This window comes from Dendropsophus ebraccatus, chromosome 14, assembly GCF_027789765.1.
Source record: "Dendropsophus ebraccatus isolate aDenEbr1 chromosome 14, aDenEbr1.pat, whole genome shotgun sequence".
Taxonomy (NCBI): domain Eukaryota; kingdom Metazoa; phylum Chordata; class Amphibia; order Anura; family Hylidae; genus Dendropsophus; species Dendropsophus ebraccatus.
In genome coordinates this window covers 13,768,025-13,791,387 of record NC_091467.1, presented here as the reverse complement: position 1 = coordinate 13,791,387, position 23,363 = coordinate 13,768,025, and the positions used below count along the sequence as shown (strand labels likewise).

At 43.5% G+C, this 23,363-nt stretch overlaps 1 protein-coding gene and 1 long non-coding RNA gene across 2 annotated transcripts in view; one reads left to right on the top strand and one right to left on the bottom strand.

Moving 5' to 3' along the window:
- LOC138772403 (rho GTPase-activating protein 39-like) overlaps positions 1 to 23,363 on the top strand; it is a 73,873-nt gene that overhangs the window by 1,991 nt on the left and 48,519 nt on the right. Inside the window, exon 2 of the mRNA XM_069952777.1 lies at positions 19,683 to 20,111. Coding sequence (XP_069808878.1) covers positions 19,683 to 20,111 — 429 coding nt within the window. The remainder of the gene's footprint in view (positions 1 to 19,682; positions 20,112 to 23,363) is intronic.
- LOC138772404 (uncharacterized) lies at positions 13,372 to 22,889 on the bottom strand. Its single transcript, XR_011359760.1, has 3 exons — positions 22,700 to 22,889; positions 15,847 to 15,941; positions 13,372 to 13,470 (listed from the first exon to the last, which is right to left on the bottom strand). It is a non-coding gene; the product is annotated as an uncharacterized lncRNA (long non-coding RNA).

Here is a 23,363-nt window from a genome sequence, read left to right as displayed (position 1 = left end):
GTGCTAGAGATTTGTAATTTACTTCTATTAAAAAAAATCGCAAGTCTTCCAGTACTTATCAGCTGCTGTATGTCCTACAGGTGTGGTGTACTTATCAGCTGCTGTATGTCCTACAGGTGTGGTGTACTTATCAGCTACTGTATGTCCTACAGGAAGCGGTGTATTCTTTCCAGTCTGACACAGTGCTCTTTACTGCCACCTCTGTCCATGTCAGGGACTGTCCAGAGCAGTAGCAAATCCCCATAGAAAACCACTCCTGCTCTCCAGACTGGAAAGAATACACCACTTCCTTCAGGACATACAGTAGCTGATAAGTACTGGAAGACTTGAGATTTTTAAAGAGAATGAATTACAAATCTCTGGCACTTTCTGCCACCAGTTGATATAAAAGAAAAATGTTGGAGAACAATCCCTTTAAGTATATTCACATGGGTAAAAGACATGCCCATGTGAAGGGCTGCAGGCCGCTCTCTTTGATTCAGGGGGAAGCCCTGACGCTAAGGTGACAATGCTGTGTTATGGATGTGGCGGTCAGCGTGTACGCAGCATGCCTTGTACCCATGTAGATGTGCCTGCACTCTATACCACCATGGTTTTCATTAGTTCTAGTAGCTGGACTGCAGCAATTTGCTGTCGGACTTCAACTGAACCGTATATAGAAATCTCTAGGCTCAATCCACCCATAGTATATATGCCATGAATATCTCCAGATTATTGCGTCCATTGACTTTAGTAGCCAGCTGTACTGGAAGAGTATGCCTTTGGCTTGTACTTCGCATAGGAGTTAAACGTATAGGCCATGTATGGCAGACGCATGTAGATGTAGAGGCCAAAGATTGAACGTGTTTTGCAGACTGTTTCTAATATTGCCACTGTTTATATCTAGCATAAGAAAAGGGAACCGAGCCTTAAAGGGGTTATCCAGAATTAGAAAAAAACACAACTACTTTCTTGCAAAAAACAGCGCCACCCCTGTCCTCAGGTTGTGTTGGTATTACAGCTCTATTCACTTCATTGAAAACCTGCAAAACCTGAGAGTGGAAGAAGGCGACCATGTTTTTCTTAGCCTGGAAAACCCATTTAAAGGAGTTTTCTTTCTAGGAATCCCTGGACAATAGGCTTGTGACAAAATATCCTCTAGAGAAGGGGTAGGGAGCCTTGTCTCTCCAGCTGTTGCAAAACTACAACTCCCATCATGCCTGGAAGCCAAAGCTTTAGCAGCCTAGGCATGATGGGAATTGTAGTTTTGCAACAGCTGCAAAGCCAAGGTTCCCTACCCCTGTGCTATGGGGATACCCAACTATTAACTGTAAATTGTGCAGGAATCTAGGTGGCCAGACACCTTCAATAACTGATGGCCGAACTCTCAGTTATCAGTTATTTCTCCTGTCCTTCCCATACACAGGAATGTTCAGCACAGAGCTGTGGTTTATCTCTCCCAGAACAAAGGGGTCAGACAGTGATTTTCTATCACGTTCGACCCCTATGTCCACTGACATCATCAGTTAGTGATTGGTTGAGAGAGCTCCTTACACCGAAAGCAGAACCAACCACAAACAGTGGGTATGTCCATCTAAAGTATAGGGTGCAGGGGACCTTTAAGAGGTAGTTCACCCCCCAAAAAAATTCTTTCAAATGAACTGGTGCAAGAGATTTGTAATTTACTTCTACTCTTTCCAGTCTAAAGAGCAGGAGACTGCTCTGGACAGTTCCTGACATGGACAGAGGTGGCAGCAGAGAGCGCTGTGTCAGACTGGAAAGAATACACCACTTCCTACAGGACATACGGCAGCTTATAAGTACGGGAAGATTGAAGATTTTTTTAATAGAAGTAAATTACAAATCTCTGGCATCAGTTGAGTTGAAAGAATTTTTTTGGGGGGGGAGGGTGTCTTTTTTTTTTTATTTTATTTTTTTATTTTTTTATTTAGAGTAGGTATGCAAGTATCCATCATGAATTTATGCGGTATACATCAGCAACCCAGGAGAATGAGATACCAGTGTATATAACAGTGCTTCCCAGCCCATTCATTTCTATATGTGGGATGTAGTTTACTTGTGACTGGCACAGGCACAGTTGGGAGCATATACTGTTTCACTGTTACGTTCCTGCAAATGTGCTGTTAGATTAAATTCGCCACATAGAAATTAGTGTGTCCAGCAAGTACATGCTGTATATACCAGAATCCCATTCTCCTGGCTCACCAATATATACTGTAAAAACTAATGTCGTATAATTGTGAACCAAAGGGAGAAGTGCGCAGTTGTGCAGATCATTCCCCCAACTCGCTGCAGGTGGAGCAGTGGCCATCTTGCTTATCAATTACACACTGAATATTTGCACCCTAACGATTATCGTGCGAATTTGCACGATAACGATCTAATTCGAACGATAATCGTACGTGTAAACGCAGCGAACGATCAAATCGTTCATTTTGATCTTTGAACATGTTCTCAAATCGTCGTTGATCGTTCGCAAAAAAATCGCAGATCGTTCCGTGCGAACAGTCGTTCGCCGATTTAACCAATGTGTGAGAGGCTTAAGCGACCGCGAAAGGATCGCAAAACGAATTTTCCGTACGATATATCGTACCGTCTAAACGCTGATCGTTATGAAAAAAAAAACGTTACTCCGACATTGTTAATCGTATGATCGGGCCAATTATCGTTTCGTGTAAACGCAGCATAAGATACAGTTTGGTAAATGCCATATACTAGTGGTAAACTCATCAAGGTGTTGCGGCACCTCGGTAACCAGACGTTTGCTTTTGTTATGAATTATTCCTTGGGCAATGTCTCTGGGTGATGGGCTTCATGTGACAGGATATCGCTGGAAACAGTATCTGTGTGCCCCCAGCCCAAAGCTATATGGGCAACATTGTCTTCCCCGTCTGTCATCTGTGAATAAGACTGACAAAATGCAGCCAGACACAATCCACCCTTTTTTTTTTTTTTCTTTTTTAGAGACGAGCACAACTGGAGCATATTGGAGTCCGATCATTCAGCATTTCATTACCGGTGGCTGAAGAAGTTGGATGCAGCCCTAAGGAGTCCTGGAAAACATTGATACAGCCATAGGCCAGAGGCAGTACCCATGTTTTCCAGGACTGTTTTCCAATGCTGAACGATCGGAGTGCCTAGGAAGGTGTCACTTAGTAAGCGCCCTATTCCACGGGATGATAATCTTGCAAAAAAAATCATTAGATCGTTTGGATTTGAACGATAATCGTTTGGTGTAATAGCAGGCAACGATTAAACGACCAACGAGAAATCGTTGATCGTTTAATAGGATCTGGACCTATTTTTATCGTTTGATCATTGGCACGTCGTTCGGTGGAATTAGAAGGCATAGCTGAAACATACGCAATAGCGACGACTAAACGACCGCAAGAACGATCATAAATAACGATCACCGTTCTGTGTAATTGGGTGAACGCTTTCGGATCGTTTAAGATCGTTAATCGTTAGTCGTCAAAAAATCTCTTAGTGTAATAGTACCCTAAGGTTTGTAGAAGACCTCATGGAGGACTTGCTTCAGCTGCAAAAAACTGGTGGACTTTGCAGGGGGAAACTTGTCCGAGAGATGGAGAGTAAGCTTTAGAAAGACTGACGGGCAAGGGATGGGTTAGCGGGGTAATATAATGATAATATTCAAGACAACGTGTTTCAAGGGATATTTCCATCTTCATCAGGTCCATGGACATCTCTATGGACCTGATGGAAAGGAGAACAACATTTAAAAAACATTGTCCTGAATCTTATCGATAAGCTACCCGGCTAACCCATCCCTCTCCTGTATGTGTCTTAATAAAGCGTTCAGGGTTTTTTCCAGCCGAATACAAGTCCTGATCAGCATTTTCTATCACCTTTTGAATGGGTTCCTGAACAGGTGGTGGTAACCCCAGGCTATCGGCACATGGTGCTACTGGAGCACGGCCACTCCTAGTGAGAGTCCACCTATAAAACTACTAAAACTCAATGGTTTCCCCCAAGATTACGGCACATTTAGTGTCCTTTTTGTGTATTTTAGTTTGTTTGAGCACACACACATTAGTAAGGGTAATGTCATGGCATCTAGGTCCTTAGATATCAGGTACTAAGTCAAGTTAAGCTGTCAAACTGTTCGAATTCGGCAACGTTCTCCATACCCGAACGTGTTTGGTTCAGAAATTTGCAGAAATTTTGACTTTTTGTAGGCCTATTTGGCTATGATGGGATTGATCTTTCATATTTAATGGCTTTCGGTCTGTAAATGTATATGAACGTGAACCTGAGGTCAACAACCTAAGGATGAATGATGGTGGTGACGTCGGTCAGCTGGGGGACAAAATGGTTATGTGTAAACCGAGTCTAAGTACTGATGTGAACGAGAGATGACTGATCTGATCCACATTAAAAAGAACAAGGTGCTGTCTGTCTCATAGGTAGAATTCCTGGGGCTGTATTATTCATACATTGGCATGCCGAGTCTTGTCCCGTAAAGTACACCTCTCCTCTCCTGTCCTCTTTTGTCTGCAATATTGTTTATTAACTATGAAAGCTAATGTAACTGTAAATGCATTTCGACATAGGACTTGGGGTTGTTAGTTTTTGTTTATTTTTTTTATTTTTGGGTCGAAAGAGAAAAGTAGACGACCGTGAGCAAAATCGGGAAGTTAGTCTGGAACGAAACAAGGTTACTTAAGAGGTGTGCAATGTCTTGTGGTCTTTCCTCACACTAGGCGACTGATGTTGGGAAAAGGTTATATGTAAACATTATGAACTCTTAGTTCAAGAAGGGGAGGGGAGGATCGCCCCTGTATAACGATGGGGTTACTCTCGCAGCCTATGGAAGTGGTGATTTACGGCTAGAGATCAAATACAACAACCTGCCACCAAGTCTTTAATTCTAGAGAGTTCACATCATGTTAGCACTTAGCAGACAGACTTGTTGCCAACTCTCCCAAAGACTATAGTGTGCAAACGTACGATCGATCCCCGAACATATATACTGTCGGCAGTTTTTTTAAAAATAGACAAAATTCGGTCTACTGAAGTCTTTAAGCGTATCGGCGGCATGTCGGCATCCCTTTGTTGAGAGAATCGGACAGATATTGTACCGTGCGATAAAGACAATGATCAGCCGCAGAGAGAGTGATCATTCACTTGGCGGGTAATCGTTGTCTTTCAACAAATTTTAAAAATCACGCAATGCTTTTTAAACGTGTTGACAGTGTTGGTATATAGGAAATAGTAAAGATGTTGGCGCTGATTTACTAAGGTATTCCAGTCGGAAAATTTTTTCCCTGTCGTTTGGTTTTCCGACATAAAGGTGTGCGACACAATTTTTCCAAAAACCCAACAAACACATAATTTTTGTCCAGAAACCCGCCAATTAAGCGTGTCCTTTAAGATCTGACACAACCGACAGATTTACTAAACATACCATCGTTTTTATTTTCCGGGTTTTCTGTTCAAAAAACCAGACACTTCTAGTGTGGTGGGATAGTTGGATTTTCGTTTTGTCCTGTGAAAAAAAATTCCAGATTTACTAAGGTCATGTGCCACGTTAATGAATTTAACGCTAAAAACCAGAAGCAACCGACAGTACTCCTTTTAAGCAAGGGCTGCACAGACATCACTTGCGAAGTCCGGTCCGCATGAGTATCGAGCCGTATAATAGGCCAAGTTAGCAGATTGTCCCTTGTTTTCCCCACAGGTTCGGCCGTGTAACGCGGCCCTAAGAGAGCGGTGCTTCAAAAAACTGCATTTCGCAGCAAGTTCTGCCGGATTCCGTCGCTCACACCTGTTTGCGGCGACGCGCCTATCTGCCCACCGTTCTATGGCCGGGCGGATTCCGCCTTCTGCCGAAAGAACTGACATGTCTATTCTTTTTGCAGACAGTAGAATCTGCCTGGCCATAGAATGGGGTCTATGGAGCCGGTGGGTATGTGCGCCGCCGCAAACTGGTACGAGTGATGGAATCCACCGGAACTTAGCGCAGATTACATAGTGTGCACCCACCCTCAGAGCAGAAACCGTTCCATCAGATGTTAGAGGAAATGGTGAACACTATTAAAAAAAAAAGTTACCTTAAAATTATCTTCTTTTATATATAGTCATGTTTTTTGGTATCAACAACCTCACAGCTGTAGACTATTCCTGCCGATGCCTGGTAGGAACGTGCTATGGGCAGCCATTCATCCTACAATTATAGGCTCTTATGTATGAAGGATCTTAACCTTGCTTACATTATACCCCCGGGCTCATCAGTCTGACATGAATAGATATTGATCCTGCCATTATGTGCTAGGCCTGAGCATCAGGTTCTGCAGAGTGTAAAGGTGGCCGTACTGTGCACCTTCTCAGCCGATGGCGATTTCTCTTGTCCTTCACGTATACACTTTCTTATTATATGGCTCTACTATCATATGAGCAGGGCCACACACTCAATGACAAGATTATTTTTGCAGCCTTTTGTGTCCATCATTTGGCAGCTGATTGCTTATTGATCAGCTGATTGGTGGACCTATTAGGCCTATTATACAGGATTTGGCCAATAATTACCCTATGTAAAAGGGCCAATACATGAATGGGCACCTTAAGATAGATAGATTTTATATATATAAATTTGGGAGGGGGTATTGTGATACAACTTGCCCTATGTAAGTAATATGTCGAGGACTCATATGTGACATTGTAGAAGGAGAATTGGGTGTAATATTGGGTAATATACAATAGCCAATTACCTTGTATTATTCCAAATACTGGATGGGGGACATTCCCAGCTGATTGTTCTCAGTGACGTGACCGGTGACTAAGCTTATACTGTGTCGGGTATATTTATTGTTTTATCCTAGGTAAATTGATTCTTTATCGCCTATATATGAGTCAAATTCTCGGTTTGAATAGAGCAACAGTCACACGTATCCGCTAACGCTCCATTCAAATGCGACGGGATTGCTGATGATTGCATTTGGCTATTTCCGCCAGTTCCGGAGATGGTGTCTGGAGAAGCAGTGTATATGCTTTAGCATTGCTTCTCTCAGACTGGAAATGCGGGTCTTACACAACCTACAAGACATACTAAGACATAGGTTTTATAATAGGCAAACACTTGTTCTGTAGCCAAAAATCTTATTATTAGCCCAAGTGGGATTACAGTGCAAGGTATAGTGTGTTTGTGTAAATATAGATATAGGGGGAGATTTATCAAACATGGTGTAAAGTGAAACTGGCTCAGTTGCCCCTAGCAACCAATCAGATTCCACCTTTCATTTTCCAAAGAGTCTGTGAGGAATGAAAGGTGGAATCTGATTGGTTGCTAGGGGCAACTAAGCCAGTTCTACTTTACACCATGTTTGATTAATCTCCCCCATAGATATTACTAGATCACACCGGTCACAGTAGGTGATAGTCACACCTCTGCATAGGTCACTGAGCATGCCCTCAACACTTCCTCATACACTTCCCTAAAGAACATCAATAGTTATCTCCATACCTCAGGTATAAACTGCAGCCAAAGCAAGATGGCCATGATAGCCGAGTTGGAACTGGTTGGAATATGGAGGTGGGAGTGGGCTAACATAACAGCGCAACAAGGATCCAGTAGTTAAAGGGAGTCTTTAGGTTTCTCAAAAGAGGTTACTTTCTATTAGGCAGGGCCGCTTCTGCCATAAGGCGGAATGAGTGTTTCGCCTCAGGCCGCAGACTCTGTGATTGTAGTAAAGTATAATGTAACAAAAATGACAGCAGCCAGGACATCCGCTCACCTCTATCCCCACGTCCCGCCGGGCTCGGTCCGTGCGTCACCTGGCAGCCTTCCTGCTGTTTTGGTGTGTGCGCCACTGCCATCCGCTGCGGCTTTGCGCTCTCATCACCCGCCTCCTCCTGCTCTTAGGGGAGTATATCCGGGGTGCGTAGAGGTCGCCATTGGGGGGGGGGGGGTTGTTGATGGAGTGGGCAGTTAACTTGTCTGGGGGGGGGGGGGGGGGCATCTCAGGTTTGCCTCAGGCAACAGAAAGCTCTGTGACGGACTGTTAGATAACATGTCTCCCATACACTGTTCTTGCTCAGGGGCCCTGAGATATCTGGGTGGTTCTTATTTCCACTTTTCCTGTCAGAGTGACCTTCTACAGAAGTCTCATTCCTGTTCTATTCCCATATGTAATATAATACAACGATCAGATGCCATTACTTTATGGAGCACCTCTTTCTAATCGCATAGTAAACTGTTTATATCGTTGTGTAGTTTTTTTTCTTTGTTCTTCGCTTTTGCAGTTCTTATTAATCTATAAAGTGGAGCGGGAGAGAGGGGACGCTGAGATGTTTGTAAAATGCACATTCCTGGCACAGGATACAACCTTCTAATGTCTTGGAAATGTTCCCAGGGTCTCACTGATTTGTCTTCTGGTTGGAGAGGAGCCCGAAGTCTAGAAGAAAAGGAAAGGAAATTGGGCTATTTGTGGCTTTTTTTATATTTATTTTATTTTTAATCCCTGATTGACATTTCTAATGAGGTGCACGAGGTACAATCGTGTGCGGAGGCACGCCACATGTTGGGGGGGAGGGTGAAATACTGGTTTATTTTAATTGTTTAATTTAATTATTATTGGTTTCAGAAAGTTATATAGATTTGTAAATTACTGCTATTTAAAAATCTCAAGTCTTCCCATATTTATCAGCTGCTGTATGTCCTGCAGGAAGTGGTGTGTTCTCTTCAGTCTGACACAGTGCTCTCTGCTGCCACCTCTGTCCATGTCAGGAACTGTCCAGAGTAGTAGCAAATCCCCATAGAAATCCTCTCCTGCTCTGGACAGTTCCCGACATGGACATGAGGTGGCAGCAGAGAGCACTGTGTCAGATTGGAGAGAACACATCACTTCCTGCAGGACATACAGCAGCTGATAAGTACTGGAAGACTGGAGATTTTTAGAGTTTAAAGACATCAGTCATTTGACATGTCTCTAAGGTATGCAGCCGGGTTAAAGGGGTTATCCAGCTCTACAAAAACATGGCCACTTTCTTCAAGAGGCAGCCCCAGTCTTGTCTCCAGCTTGGCGGGGTTTTGCTGCTCAGTTCCATTGAAGTGAATGGAGCTTAATTGCAAACCACACCTGAACAGGAGGCAAGAGAGGGGGGAAAGGGGCCATGTTTTTGTAGGGCTGGATAACCCCTTTAATTGCAAACCGCACCTGAGCTGGAGACAAGAGTCGTGTTGTCTCTGAAAGAAAGTAGCCATGTTTTTGTAGCTATGGATAACCCCTTTAATGTGTATGGGGATCTCCCAACACTTGGTAGATAAGCCACCACCAGAGGATTCTGGCAGTGGCTTGTTCCCTTTTCCTCACATAGGGCCAGTTCACACTGAGTAAATTCGGCGGAGTTCCCGTCTGCCTCAGTGTCCTGCTGTGTCTGTATGGGAGGGCTTGTGCTCTCCTATAGAGTCTCCGTTTGACACTGAGGCAGGCGTGATTCTGCCGAATTTACTCAGTGTGAACTGGCCCTGAGAATACAAGCATAATGAGCCATTTTTGCATCCATAATACGTGCAACGTTCAGTTTTTCACTAGTGAATGTTGTCAAATTTTACACCGACAGATTATTGAAGCCAAAGCCAGGAATGGATTTGAAAAGAGGAGAAATCTCAGTCTTTCCTTCCTTTATGACCTGTTCTCTGTTCCTGGCTTTGGCTTCAATAATCTGTCAGATAATCTGTCTGTGTAAAAGAGCCCTTAGGCAATGTCTATAGCCACATATGTCACTGATAAGCAACACTAGGATGCTGTTATCTGATTATTTGCAGTCATCCATTATGTATGGACACCTAAAGGAAGTCAAGTCAAGATTCCCCTAGGGTCACGAAGGTTGCCGGGAGATCTCAGCACATCACGCCATAAATGAAACCGCCACATACCGTACATGTCAGCCATGACAATATTATAGTGTTTCCTAATAAATCTCTATATGTATGTAGGTATGTGTGTGTCTGTGTGTGTGTGTGTGTGTGTAATACTTTCATTCCAACACTCTCTCCTGGTTAAGTATTGTGGATACAGCTTGTCCAGAATACTTGGCTTAGAAAGTACTTCTTCATTAAGTTTATCAGAGAGAGAATTAGTTCCGCCATTTTCCGTAGGTTCTATATATAGTTTGGTTGTATGTGTAGAATGTAGCCTGCAGCAACTGTGGTATGTGCTATGCAGCCGCGCCGGGGCAACAGAGATAGCCTTGTTCCAGCCCGTGGAATGGCTGCTTCATGAGGTTTTGGTTAGCGGAATAGCGTTCTTCTGAGTATTCCCTTCATAGCACATTACAGACAGCGTAATTGTGGTCCTTTTAAATCCGACTAAACCTTATTTATGCGGCATATAAGTGAGCAGCTTGTAGGACGAGCGGTTATTGTGATTCAGCAATATGTTTCTGCTGGTTTTCAGAAATGTTACGGACGATTCACATCACGATTCGCCTCTATGCTACATTTATACTTCGGCATCCTGTCAAAATGGGATGCCAGGGTGTACTTGTGTGGACTGGCACAGGCCCCATTCTCTTTAAAGGAGATGTGCGGCCATTTTTAAAATTCGGCAGCCGGGAAGTTGATTACAAGTGTGAACTTACCTCTCCCCGTGCCCACAGTGAGCGGCGGGACCGGCGTCGGGACCCCTGCTGGGCTCTGGGATCTCCGGCGCACGTCACAACCCGGCTAATAAAGTGGCCACTCAGCCAGCCAGTGACTGGGACGGGACGCCGCTCCATTCACTGATTGGCTAAGGGGCCAGTCCATCAGCCGGGGAAGGCAAACTTGGGGAAAATGCCTTCCAGAGGGGGTCCCAAGGCCGGTCTTGCCACTCACCGTGGGCACGGAGAGAAGCAAGTTCACACTTGTAATCAATTTCCCATCATGCTTGATCCTTTACAGACGATGGTCGGGACAGCCCACGGGCGCCATGTATCGCCAATCAAAGTCTAAGGGCCCTATTCCACGGGACGATTATCGTTCGCATAATCGAAAACGATCTCAAACGACCGCTATTGCAAACGACCATGAAATTGTTCACCCATTTACACGGAATGATGATCGTTACTTATGATCATTCTTGCGGTCGTCTTGACGTTGCTATTGCGTTCGTCGCTACTGCGAATGACCGAACGGCATCTTATTCCATGCGAACAATTTGCAAACGAGCAACAATAAAAATAGGTCCAGGTCTTATTAAGCGATCAAGGATTTCTCATTTGTCATTTAATCATTAACTGCTATTCAACCGAACAATTATGGCTTCAATCCGAACGATTTAACGATTATCTGAACGATTATCATCCCGTGGAATAGGGCCCTAAGGTGCATGGGACCTTAACTTTTTACATGTCGTTCAATTTCATCTTGCTCTTGATACCTGCAGCAATTCAAAGATTCACTCCCCATCTGTCAATCAAATCTGACTCCTTTGTTCCATTAGAGTCTATGGAGTCCTATGCTGTATCTGTGGCTCCATTAGTAACAAAGGAATCTATACACCAATTCCTGGGGTGCAGGGAGGTTGGACACTTTGCATTCTCATACTTGTACTCTATCCTGTGGATAGGGGACAAGTAAGTTTAAATTGGAAAACCCCCTTTAATATATACCTATAGTGTAAAGGCAAATTGAGTGGTGAATCTGGCCATACGGAAGGTTTTCCGAACTGGGTCTGTGTAATTTAACTAGTGAATATTTCTGCCAATAATTCCATTGAAGAACACCGAGGTCAGCCTCCTCCAAGCCTGAAATATTTTACAATAGTTTGAGGGCAGATATTTCATAGATACTGACCCGTCCTGTTGGCTTGCCCCCGAACATCTGCATTTCATACAGTTCCAGTCATTTGCCAAGTCAATGTATTGGCCCATGTATGCCCAGCTGTAGCTAGAGTCCAGGTTTGGCCATAAATTCTTTATTCCTGATCAGATGATTAGCGGTTCTCCATGTGTGCACAGGAGGCCAAGAAAAGGTTAAAACAATTGAAAACATGAAAACCCTTGCAAGGCCCACACTGGTTTTCTTACGGGACGTACAAATAAATACAAACCTCTTTTCTGTTTAGCCGCCGAGGGATGAACCTTTAAACTTTTAAATACATCCCATTACATGTGGGATTTTACTTTGCCAGTAGACCTGTTTTTTTTTTTTTACAGTGAATATGATGGAAATTTAGATTTCTTGGGCATCTGTTCCGCCTTAGACAACGGCCGGCGGCTGCCTGCACATTAGGACTGCAGCCGAGTTCTTGTTTCCCGACAGATTTTTGGCTGTGACTTCCATTATCTTGGAGTATTTGTGCGTGGTCGGATTGACCGCGGTGCCAAGATAGGAATAGAACACACCACACATACTTGGTCTTACTAGCGTGCCTTGTTCTCGGGAAGCTTTCCTGCAGAAGACTCAAAAGTCTGAAACGAAAAGTCACCCATGATGTCCTGCATTGTGTGTTTGTAGGGAACCAGTGGCATCCAGCTTAAATTATGTAAGATCTTTGCTGCGGACAATGCCAGATGTCACGTGAACGCTATACTGGGGCTGGCGGACGACATATGCAATTTGACTCTTTCCATTTGCTTTGAATACGTGGGTCACCATTTGCTTATGATATGCGATGAGCTAATGCAATGCCCTTAGAATGTAATGTAATGAGCATCCCTTTGTAGAGCCTCAAGAACATATTAATGAAGGAATGTAAGACCTCTCTGAGCCGGGGTCACATGGCTGGCGAAGCACTTTGATTTATTCGATGCGAGGATCCTAAATAAGTGTATTGGTATGTTCTGGAGAAACACGTTCATTGCTGGGTGACCAGGTTTTTCGCTAGTTTGGAAAAGCTTTGTCAAGTTCAAGTGGCGGGATTGTATGTATTACAATTACAAGCTGGTAAGTGTGGGGAGGCCGCGGGGAGCTGTGGGGGGCTCTAATGATCGCCCGGGGAGCCCATAGGAGATAGCGGCAGTCTGCTGCTACCGCTCCTAAGACACGGAGAGGTGGCAGCTGATTGTTGCTGGGCTGATCGTTTTGTTTCAGCCTCTTGAAAGACAACGATGAGCCGAAATTGTGCATGTCGGCTGATCGTTGTCTTCTATTACACAAAGCAATTATCGGCCGATATCAGCCAAATATGGCCAATAATCGCTTTGTGTAATAAAGCCTTTACTCTTTTTGTTCCGAAAACAATCCCAGACACTATTGAACCAAACCTACATTGTAAATTTTGGCTTATTGCCATTTTGGGGGGGGGGGGGGGGGTTATATTCAAGACACGGACAGTCCAAAATACTTATATCCCCTAATTGATAAATTCGGATTGTCTACAAGATTTATAGTTGCAATCCATTCAACCTCTCTGCATAACTAACTTGTTCGTATTGATGACCAGCTGGGACTTCATGACCAGCACCATGGGACATCTTCTTTTTAGTACATTGAACCTGACTCCACATCTTCCATCAAATGCCCACTGTCTAAGAGAAAAGAGATAGCAGATGTCAGGGAGGGGTCAGGCTGGGATGGAAATAAAGAAGCTTGATGTAACTAGATGTACTTTAGTGTTATCCGAGCATGCGATTGACGGCATACTGCCGGACTTCTAGTATGTCTTTCAGTAACTTATTGTATTTTTTCATTCAAATTTTTGTATATTTTGTTTACACATTCTTTCAAGGGACGAAATATACAAAAAATAGAATGAAAAAAGGCAGTATGTTACTGCAAGACAGTAACCTTGCAACTGGTTAAATGCTCGAGTCTCCCATTGGCTTTAATGGGGTTCGTTACTTGAGTTGAGCACTCAAGTATTTCAGTGCTCACTCAACACTAACTTTAATATATTAATTTCAAACATTTGCATAAGGATTGGTGGGCGTTGATCTGTGGCCCTCAGGTACCGTGTACATACCACTTAAAGGGTATTGCCATATCAAGCAGAAGATAGGATTGGGGATGGCAAGCTAATCAATGGGGTTCAACCACTGGGTCCCAAGTGCTGAGCTTGGCAATGAATAAAGCACTGTCAGCGTTCTTCCCATACTTAGGATGAGTGGTGGTCCCGCACTGATCAACTTGATAGAGAATAACTTCTTGAGAAGGAAATAATCTTATCCTAGTCTTCAGACTTTGGCTTTGTGGTCCATGTGATGTCCGGATGTCCGTCTATTTAGAGTAACACAAACTGGACCAGACTAGCAGAAAAACTAAAATAGATAAACTTCACACTTACCTCAGATATCTTTGTCTTCATATGACTAAACTGTATTTTAAGGCTCCGGTTTGGGAGGGAAGTGGAGAACCTAAAGATGGCTTACACAACCTGGAGCCTGCCTCCTACAGCTAGACGGCGATCTTATTAATTTGAGTGGGGAGGCCAAACTTTTTGGGTTTGGCAATGTTCTCCTAACTCAAACACTCTGCAGTTGACTCCCCATGGCTGCAGACTGCCGTGGACTGTCTCCATGTCCTCCAGGACTCCCTAAGGAGGCATTCAACATGTGTAGCCATGGACAGTCAAATGTTGAGCGTTTGGGTTGAGAGAACGTTGCTGAACCCAAACAGTTTGAACTCTCAACTCAACACTTTTCATTGAGCCAGGGAGTGAAGTGCTTAGGCGAGCGCTTCTTCAAGCACTATGTATCTAACGGAGTCGTGAACTCCCAGACCTTGTCTTATCATAACTTTTGACATGTTTCTAGGACATGTCCTTAATGGGTTGGCACCGACGCAGGGATGCTGATGGTGCGCTCCTTTTATTGAACCACTGTCCGATTCCCACGCTTAGCGGTGGCCTTTTAGGGAGCACTGGCCCTCCTCAAAACACTGGGGGCAGGCCTACCAGCCCCCAGTGTAACGAAACCTCTATGACGTTGCTCCATTGATTCTAATGAAGCCGCGTCAAAGAGGGGAGATCATCACACTGGGGGCCCGCCTCCAGTGCTTCAGGCTGGCCATTGCTTGGGAACAGACCAGATGGGGGAGATTTATGAAACATGCTGTAAAGTGAAACTGGCCCAGTTGCCCCTAGCCACCAATCAGATTCCACCTTTCATTCCTCACAGACTCTTTGGAAAATGAAAGGTGGAATCTGATTGGTTGCTAGGGGCAACTGAGCCAGTCTCACTTTACATCATGTTTGATAAATCTCCCCCATAGTATATGTCTAATATTTTGTACATAAAAATGGCACAATATCCCCAAATCAGATGTGGAGGAGTTAAACCCCCATCCATACTGAAATAGGACTAAACGCAATAAATCCTTTAAACAGTTCTGCCAGATGGCCTGAGTGTTAAATACTTGACAATAGCGAACGAACATCTAATCCCACATCTAAAACCAACGTATAGTAATATTTTTACATATGGCAGACCCTCCAAAGATTTTTTAATAAAGCCAGAATTTAATGTCTCGATGTTTTTATAATTCACACGCTAAAGTTAAAACCAGATGAGGTTTTTTTTTTATACATTTTGCATAATTGTTATATTGTCTTTGGCAGGATTTATAAATTGTGACCAGAAAACAAACCACATAAAGTTTTCCTTGAAATAATAGACCGCAGAGTTATTTTCTATGGCATATTCATTAACTTAGTAATAACTTGCACACAATTGCAAAATGGTCCTTGTAGCTATTTAAAGCTTTAAACATAGTTTTCCAGAAACGGAGAGAAATAATGTTATTTGGATGACCCTTTTTGTCTCTGTTCACATTGGGTTTTCAGGGCACTGTAAGGTTGCATCAGCCCAATAGACATCAATGAGCCAAATAAAGGAGAACTCCGGCCAACGTAATAAGTTGGCTGCAGGCAGGGGTGGGGAAAACATAATAAAAAAACCTCTACTTACCTGTCTCCGTGCCCGCTACCTTACCACCCCCGAACTCCCACCAGCCTCCTGGTCTCCGGTGATGTCACGACCTGGACACCGAGTGGGCAATCCATCTACAACAACACAACCCGAAATAAGTTCCGCCAGGGGTCAGGGAACCTGTGGGGGTACAGGGACAGGTAAGTACAGCTTCTTATGTTCAACACCAATCAAGAGTGTTCCCAATATGTCTGATCTACAGCCATACAGTGACAGTCACAATGCAAAAAAATAAATATATCTTATGTATTTATTTTGCATGGTATATGTACTTTCCTATAAAGTTGAAGTTAAAGGGGTATTCCAAAAAAACCTAACGTGCAATAAAGAACCGTAGAGAAAAGCAGCGGCAACTCACCGTTCAAGTGCGGTATTTATTCGGTATACAGGCAGATATAACAAGTGCGTTCCACAGAGGCTACGGCTGTTTTGCGCTCCCCGCCTCAACAGGCCTCGAAGTACACGTATCTAGGTGTAGGCATAGTAACAGCAAACTCCGTATCAGGCCCCCGACTTCTGTGTTATGAATACAGCCGCAGGTATGGCATGAGACCCGCAGCTCTATTTATTCCTATTGAGCTGCCAGAGAGAGCCAAGTACAGAACTCTTCCAGCTTAGGTTGCATTCACACATTCCAAAAAAATTGTCCGCGGGTCAGCGACATTTAAGTGAATGCAGCCATTCACACAATCCGTGAGGCGACCCCCACCGCCATCCCCTCCGCTGCTTGGCAGCAGAGATGACAGGAGCGCAGAAGACAACTACTCACCTACTACCCTCCCCCTGTGCCGGGGAACATGGGTAGTTGGCGAGTAGTTGTCTTCTGTGCTCCTGTCATCTCTGCTGCCAGGTGGTGGGGGGGCTAATCTATAGGGGATCTGTGCCGTGATCCTCCTCTAGTCATCACGGCACGGATCATGTGAATGAGGCCTTACTCGGCTCTTTACAGCGCCTCTATTCATTCCTATTGAGCCGCCGGAGAGAGACGAGTACATCGCTCTTCCAGCTTACTCAGATCTTTCCAGCACCTCTATAGAAATCGAAAAAGTCGGGGGTCAAGTGCCGTACTGGTGGCACTATCCCTAATACAGAAGTCGGGCCTGATACAAAGATCACCAGCGGGTTCGGAGGTCGGATCCCCCGTGATCTCTTACTTACTAGGGGACAAGTCAATTTTTCTTGGAATACCCCTTTAATACATACCACCTCATCTGTTTGTCAAACTTCAAAAATATTCTAATTTAAAAAAAAATGTATTCTGTCTAGTTATAGCCAGTGAGAGGGAAGAGAAATTAGAAACCAGGGTTCGTATTTGTTTGTAGACCCTTAGTTAATGATGAACTTACTGAGTAAACACCATCCCCTGGAAGGTCTGTACACCCTGCCGAAAATGCTGTCCCTGAACGGTAAAACACGTGTGAGAAGAGTCCAAAGAGCAGAAGCCCAAACCCTGGCACCTGGCTAGATTTATGGGCCTCTCGCCAACACATCTACTGCAGCAACAACAACTGTGTTAGACCTCATACACTCACTTTACCTGCCGATTTACTCAACAAAGGGACCTGTATATAGGTCTGCCCTTATATACCATACTAGTATTTAGTTTTTTTGTTAGTAATGGGAAACTTTGTATTCAATGTCCTTTTCTTTTTAACTACACAAGAAAACCGATCCTGCTGTAGAGGGTTATTCAGTGTTTTGACTGTCACACAAAAGCTTGGGTTCACCCCTAATCCTTTATGTAGGTGAGCACCACCTTCAAGGGAACGTGATATTATTCATTAATAAACCGTATATGTTGGAGGTCTTTACGTAAAGAGATTTGTGTTACATTCTGTATGTTAAAGCGGAAAAAAAAAATCTGGTTTCAGAAACTGCCAGAGATTTGTAATTTGCTTCTATTAAAAAAAAAAAAAACATATTCAGTCTTCCAGTACTTATCAGCTGCTGTATGCCCTGCAGCAAGTGGTGTATTCTTTCCAGTCTGACACAGTGCTCTCTGCTGCCACCTCTGTCCATGTCAGGAACTGTCCAGAGTAGTAGCAAATCCCCATAGAAAACCTCTCCTGCTCTGGAAAGTTCCTGACATGGACAGAGGTGGCAGCAGAGAGCACTGTGTCAGACTGAGAAGAATGTACCACTTCCTGCAGGACATACAGCAGCTGATAAGTACTGGAGATTTTGTAATAGAAGTAAATTACAAATCTCTGGCACCAGTTGATCTGAAAGAATTTTTTTTGTTGTTGCTAGAATCTCCCTTTAACCCCTTGTGATATGTAACACTTTGCCATCACACGTACTCCTTCTCTTTGTGATTTCTGTCACTCTGGGTATGGGTTGCACTAATGCACTAACACATGTTAAATATCCCCGACCTCAGCCAGTGACAACGTGCAGGCCGTGTTTTTCATGGACCCTTCCCCCATCACTCTCTGCCTGAGCAATAATGGCCATTTGGTTCCTGTTGTCTGCAAACGTGTTTGTTCCTGCTTCTACTGTTACCAGCCCAGCTTGTGTATTTGACAACTTCTACTGTCTGCTGCCTGTCCTAACCTTTGGCTGTCATCTGTGAACATATTGTGCTTGAATTGACCCGAGCGCCATGTTCATGGAGACTACTCCTGGGGATCGCAACCTGTGGATTCTCTATGGGAAAGTCTACACATAAACTGTGAATGCATCACTTAAAGTAAATTGCCTGGATTTTTTTTTTTACTGACTGAGGCCAAATACAGAAATGTTTTATGTTTTTTCGTTCTTTTTTACTTGGTACATTATTATGGGGGCAGCCATTTTGCGCATAATTTTTAACAACATGAATACATATATGGCAGATTTGTAAGCATGCTCTGTGACCTGTGCAGAGACCATTCTATAGGGAAGGGAAAGGCTATCTGACAGATTATCTGCCAAAGATTTGAAGACAAAGCCAGAAATGGATTTGAAAAGAGGAGAAATCTCAGGCTTTCCTTTATGACCTGATCTCTGTCTATAGTCTATTTCTGGCTTTGGCTTCAAATATTTGGAAGATAATCTGTCAGATCTTTCTGTGTAAATGCTTCCTAAATTCCTATGGCCATCTCTATATACCAGTGTCAGCATTTGCTTGTAATCCTGTGCAGATCACTTTCCAGCAGCCTCTTTATCATCTGATCTGTGCGAGGAACGGCCGATGTCTGAGATTATCCCGGCCGGATGCAGGCGCATCCAGGCAAATTCCCCACTGCACGCTATGGAGCAATCAGTCGGAGCCGCATGCTCAATTGTGTGAACTGAAAGGTTTTCTGCGGACAGCTTTGCTTTGGCTGACCCGGCATGATGGGAATTGTAATTTTGCAACAGCTGGAGGGCCGAAGGTTCCCCATCCCTCCTTTATACCCATCTAAAATCTCTAGTGTATAGCCAGCATTAGAGCCAGCCAAATACTTGTGATAGTTTTTAATCTGTAATCCAAAAATAATATTTGCAGTATAACCATTCCACCCACATTGCCATGTACACAGTGTTAGGGAACTGTTATTTACGCAGTAGAGTCGGATTGAGAATGCTCAGGTCGGATTGTTTGGCATTTGATTTCCGGTGGCTGAAGGAATTGGATGCAGCCCTAGGGAGTCCTGGAAAACATGGATACAGCCTAAGGCCTATGGCTGTATCCATGTTTTTTTGCAGGGCTGCATCCAACTTTGTCAGCCATCATGCCGAACATGCTCTAGTTGTGCTCATCTCTATTAGCTAATAATAGCGTATAACATATTGTCATGTATTAGCCAATATTATAACCTCTCGGTCTTATTGATTATTGATTTTTGTTGCAGGTCAGACTGGGTGGAGATCATTGAGCCGCGCTCCCATGAGCGGATGTACGTCAACCTGACGACTGGAGAATGCGGTTGGGAGCCCCCTCCAGGTGTATCCGTGCGCCAGTCCGATGAGAACCAATGGTGGGAACTGTATGATCAGCAGAGTGGACGCTTCTACTATTATAATGCATTGAGCCATCAAACTGTGTGGCACAGGCCCCAGCAATGCGACATTGTGCCTTTGGCCAAATTACAAGCTGTGAAACGGGCTTCGCAGCCAAGCCTCAGCTCCCGTGCCAGTCAAGAGCGGATCTCTCATCGGGGAAGCACAAGTAGCGAGGGAGCAATCGCTCCAATTGAGGTCCTTATGCAAGACTCGGAGTATGGGAAAGATGGGGGCAAGAGACGAGGAGACAGCATTGACAGCAGAAAGGATTCTGGGAGGTGAGCAAGCCTTGTCTTCTATATATACTATAGCTGTCCCTATTATGTAATAAATACACATACAGAGGGAGATATATCAAATTAGAATTGGCTCAGTTGCCCCTAGATTCCACCTTTCATTTTCCAAAGAGTCTGTGAGGAATGAAAGATGGAATCTGATTGGTTGCTAGGGGCAACTGAGGCAGTTCTGCTTTACAGTAGTTTGATAAATCTGCCCCGCAGTGTGTGTGTGTGTGTGTATGTATATATATAAACATAACTTTTGACATGTTGCTGCCCATGGTGAGACTAACAATTTCTTCCATACTTGTTATTATCTATTCAGTCTCCTTCCCCTAGTTTTGAGCTGCTGCTTTCTGCTGAAGACACAAAAATCTGTGTTTAAGATGTTCCTCTCCTCCCCCTCCCTTCTGGGACAGCTGATGTAAACAAGTCTCTGGCAAGCTTTACCTGCAACATGGTGGCTTCTTTGTAATGCTTAGAGGGTTATTCTGAGGTCACGTTGCTAATTAACTCACTTTGATTAACCCAGCCAGCATTACAAAGAAGCTACAATGTTGCAGATAACGCCTGCCAGGGACTTGTTTACCTTAGACGTCTCAGAAGGGAGGGGGAGGCGGAGAGAAAAACTCACACACTCATTTTTGTGTTTTCGGCAGAAAGCAGCAGCTCAGAACTGGGGGAAGGAGACTGAATGGTTAAGAAGTATGGGAAGGAATAGTTAGTCTCACCATGGCCAGCAACATATAAAAAGTTATGTCTGAGTGGAATACCGCTTTAATGCAGTCATAATTTTTATTTTTGGGGCGGGGGGGGGGGGGGGCTTTGTGAACTATGCACACTTTATTACAGATCCATCATATGGCCGTGTAGATTAGGTACAAAAAAAATGTTATGAATGTGGAACATGTCTAGTGCTATCTTACTGTGGAATTAATTCCCGGGGCAAATACCTGCGTGTGTTCAACTTCAGAGACATTGGAAGAAACTTGTAGTTTCCTTGTAAGCAGCTGCAGCTTTCTTCTGTTCATAAGGGTGTAACGCGTCTCCCTAATATATTACCTTTGTGTCCTTTCGGTCCACGGGATGTTATGCAAATGTTTACGTAGCCAAAGCAGTTTTTGTGTATTCGGCATGAATAATGGAAATATATACCTCTGATGTATAATGACGTATCCTGTCATCTTAGCTGTATGATAAATGGTGAAGTTCTAAACCAGCTTCCTGTTAAAGGGAAACCGTCATATTAAAAGTACAGTCCAATCTACAGACTGCATGTTACAGAGCAGGAGGAGCTGAGCAGATTGATATATATAGTTTTATGGGAAAAGTTCCAGAATAACTTGTTATTTATTCATGTAAATCTCAGTTAAGTAGTCAAGTGGGCGGTCTTACTCTTTGATTAACAGCTATCAGTCTATAAGTGTGCTTATGGAGAGAACTGTCAATCGCTAAGTAGCACCGCCCATATGACTACTTAACGGCAGTGCTACTTAGTGATTGACAGTTCTCTCCATAAGCACACTTATAACAATCAAAGAGTGAGACCACCCACTTGACTACTTAACTAAGATTTACATGAATAAATAACTAGTTGTTCTGGAACATTTCCCATATATTTGAATATCAATCTGCTCGGTTCCTGCTCTATAACAAGATAGCTGCAGATTCGACTACATTTTGAGTATGACTGGTTCCCTTTAAAGGGATACTCCATAGGGGGAAAAAAATGTTATTACATCAACTGATATCAGAAACTAATATATATATTTGTAAATGACTTCTATTTAAAAAAAATCTTCAGTCTTCCGGTACTTATTATGTGCTGTATGTCATGCAGGTAGTGGTGTCTTCTTTCCAGTCTTACACAGTGCTCTCTGCTGCCACCTCTGTCCATGTCAGGAACTGCCCAGAGTAGTAGCAGATCCCCATAGAAAACCTCTCCTGCTCTGGACAGTTCCTGACATGGACAGAGGTGGCAGCAGAGAGCACTGTGTCAGACTGGAAACAATATACCCCTTCCTGCAGGACATACAGCAGCTGATAAGTACCAGAAGACTTGAGTTTTTTTAAATAGAAGTAAATTTCTGACACCAGAAAACTTTTCTGTGGCTTATATCCCTTTTAAGGATCAATAGTTAGCTGTCTCTTCCTTTTAAGTGAACGCTATACATTACTTATAGTCGGACGTGCCAGAAATCACACACGCACACACACTAACTCGTCCTTCAAGACTTGGCAAACAGGCCTCAAAAATAGTTTGTTCAGAACAAATTGGCAAATGGGATGTGATAATGACACCTTTTATGGCTAACAGATGTTTGATGGCTTCCCAACTGTACTGCTGGCTGGGCCGCTCTGGCAGTGAACCGCATCACATCCCCGATAAACCAGAGGAGTTTATTTTTGTTTCTTCATATTTTCCCCTCATTGCCTGAAACCTCGAATCTACATGTCAGCTTCTACAATGTGAAAAGTATAGCAAACAAAAGAAGAGAGACGGATGTACAATGCAGAGCTGAAAGCGTCAAGAATAGTCACAGAATGCTGATGCAAAAGGATAGGCTCTCAAGCTAAAAGAAACTTACCATATTCCTAAGCTTCCAATTTATTGGCGATTTGCAAGGGTACAACGCATTTCAGGGTTCCAGGAACTTTCCAACTATACAACTTCCCTTCGGAATCCCTGCAGTCCCCATCATTAGAATGCAAAGTCGCTCGGCCTTAAAATCGAGAGGCATGGATGGTTCGAAGTGTTCATAGACATAAGGGCGGAGATTTATCAAACATGGTGTAAAGTGAGACTGGCTCAGTTGCCCCTAGCAACCAATCGGATTCCACCTTTCATTTTCCATAGAGTCTGTGAGGAATGAAAAGTGGGATCTGATAGGTTGCTAGGGGCAACTGAGCCAGTTTCACTTTACACCATGTTTGATAAATCTCCCCCAAGGGTCCTTTTACACACACAGATAAATCGCTTGTTTAAGTGTCAGTTTTTTTTTTTTTTCTTTTAAACTATACGGGTTTAAACGAGAAGATAAATCGCTATGAAAAGTCGTTAATGCGTTTGTGTATATTCTGTATGTATATTCGTAATTGCTTTCGTATCTATATACTGTGGCCTATGAGTGTTTATACTGAAAGACTTGAGAACGATTAACGATGATGTTGAGATCAGCTTAAAAGATGCGATCAGCGAAATACCGACAAATTTTTATCTTTGTTCGTTGCCGCATTTACACCAAAAGATTA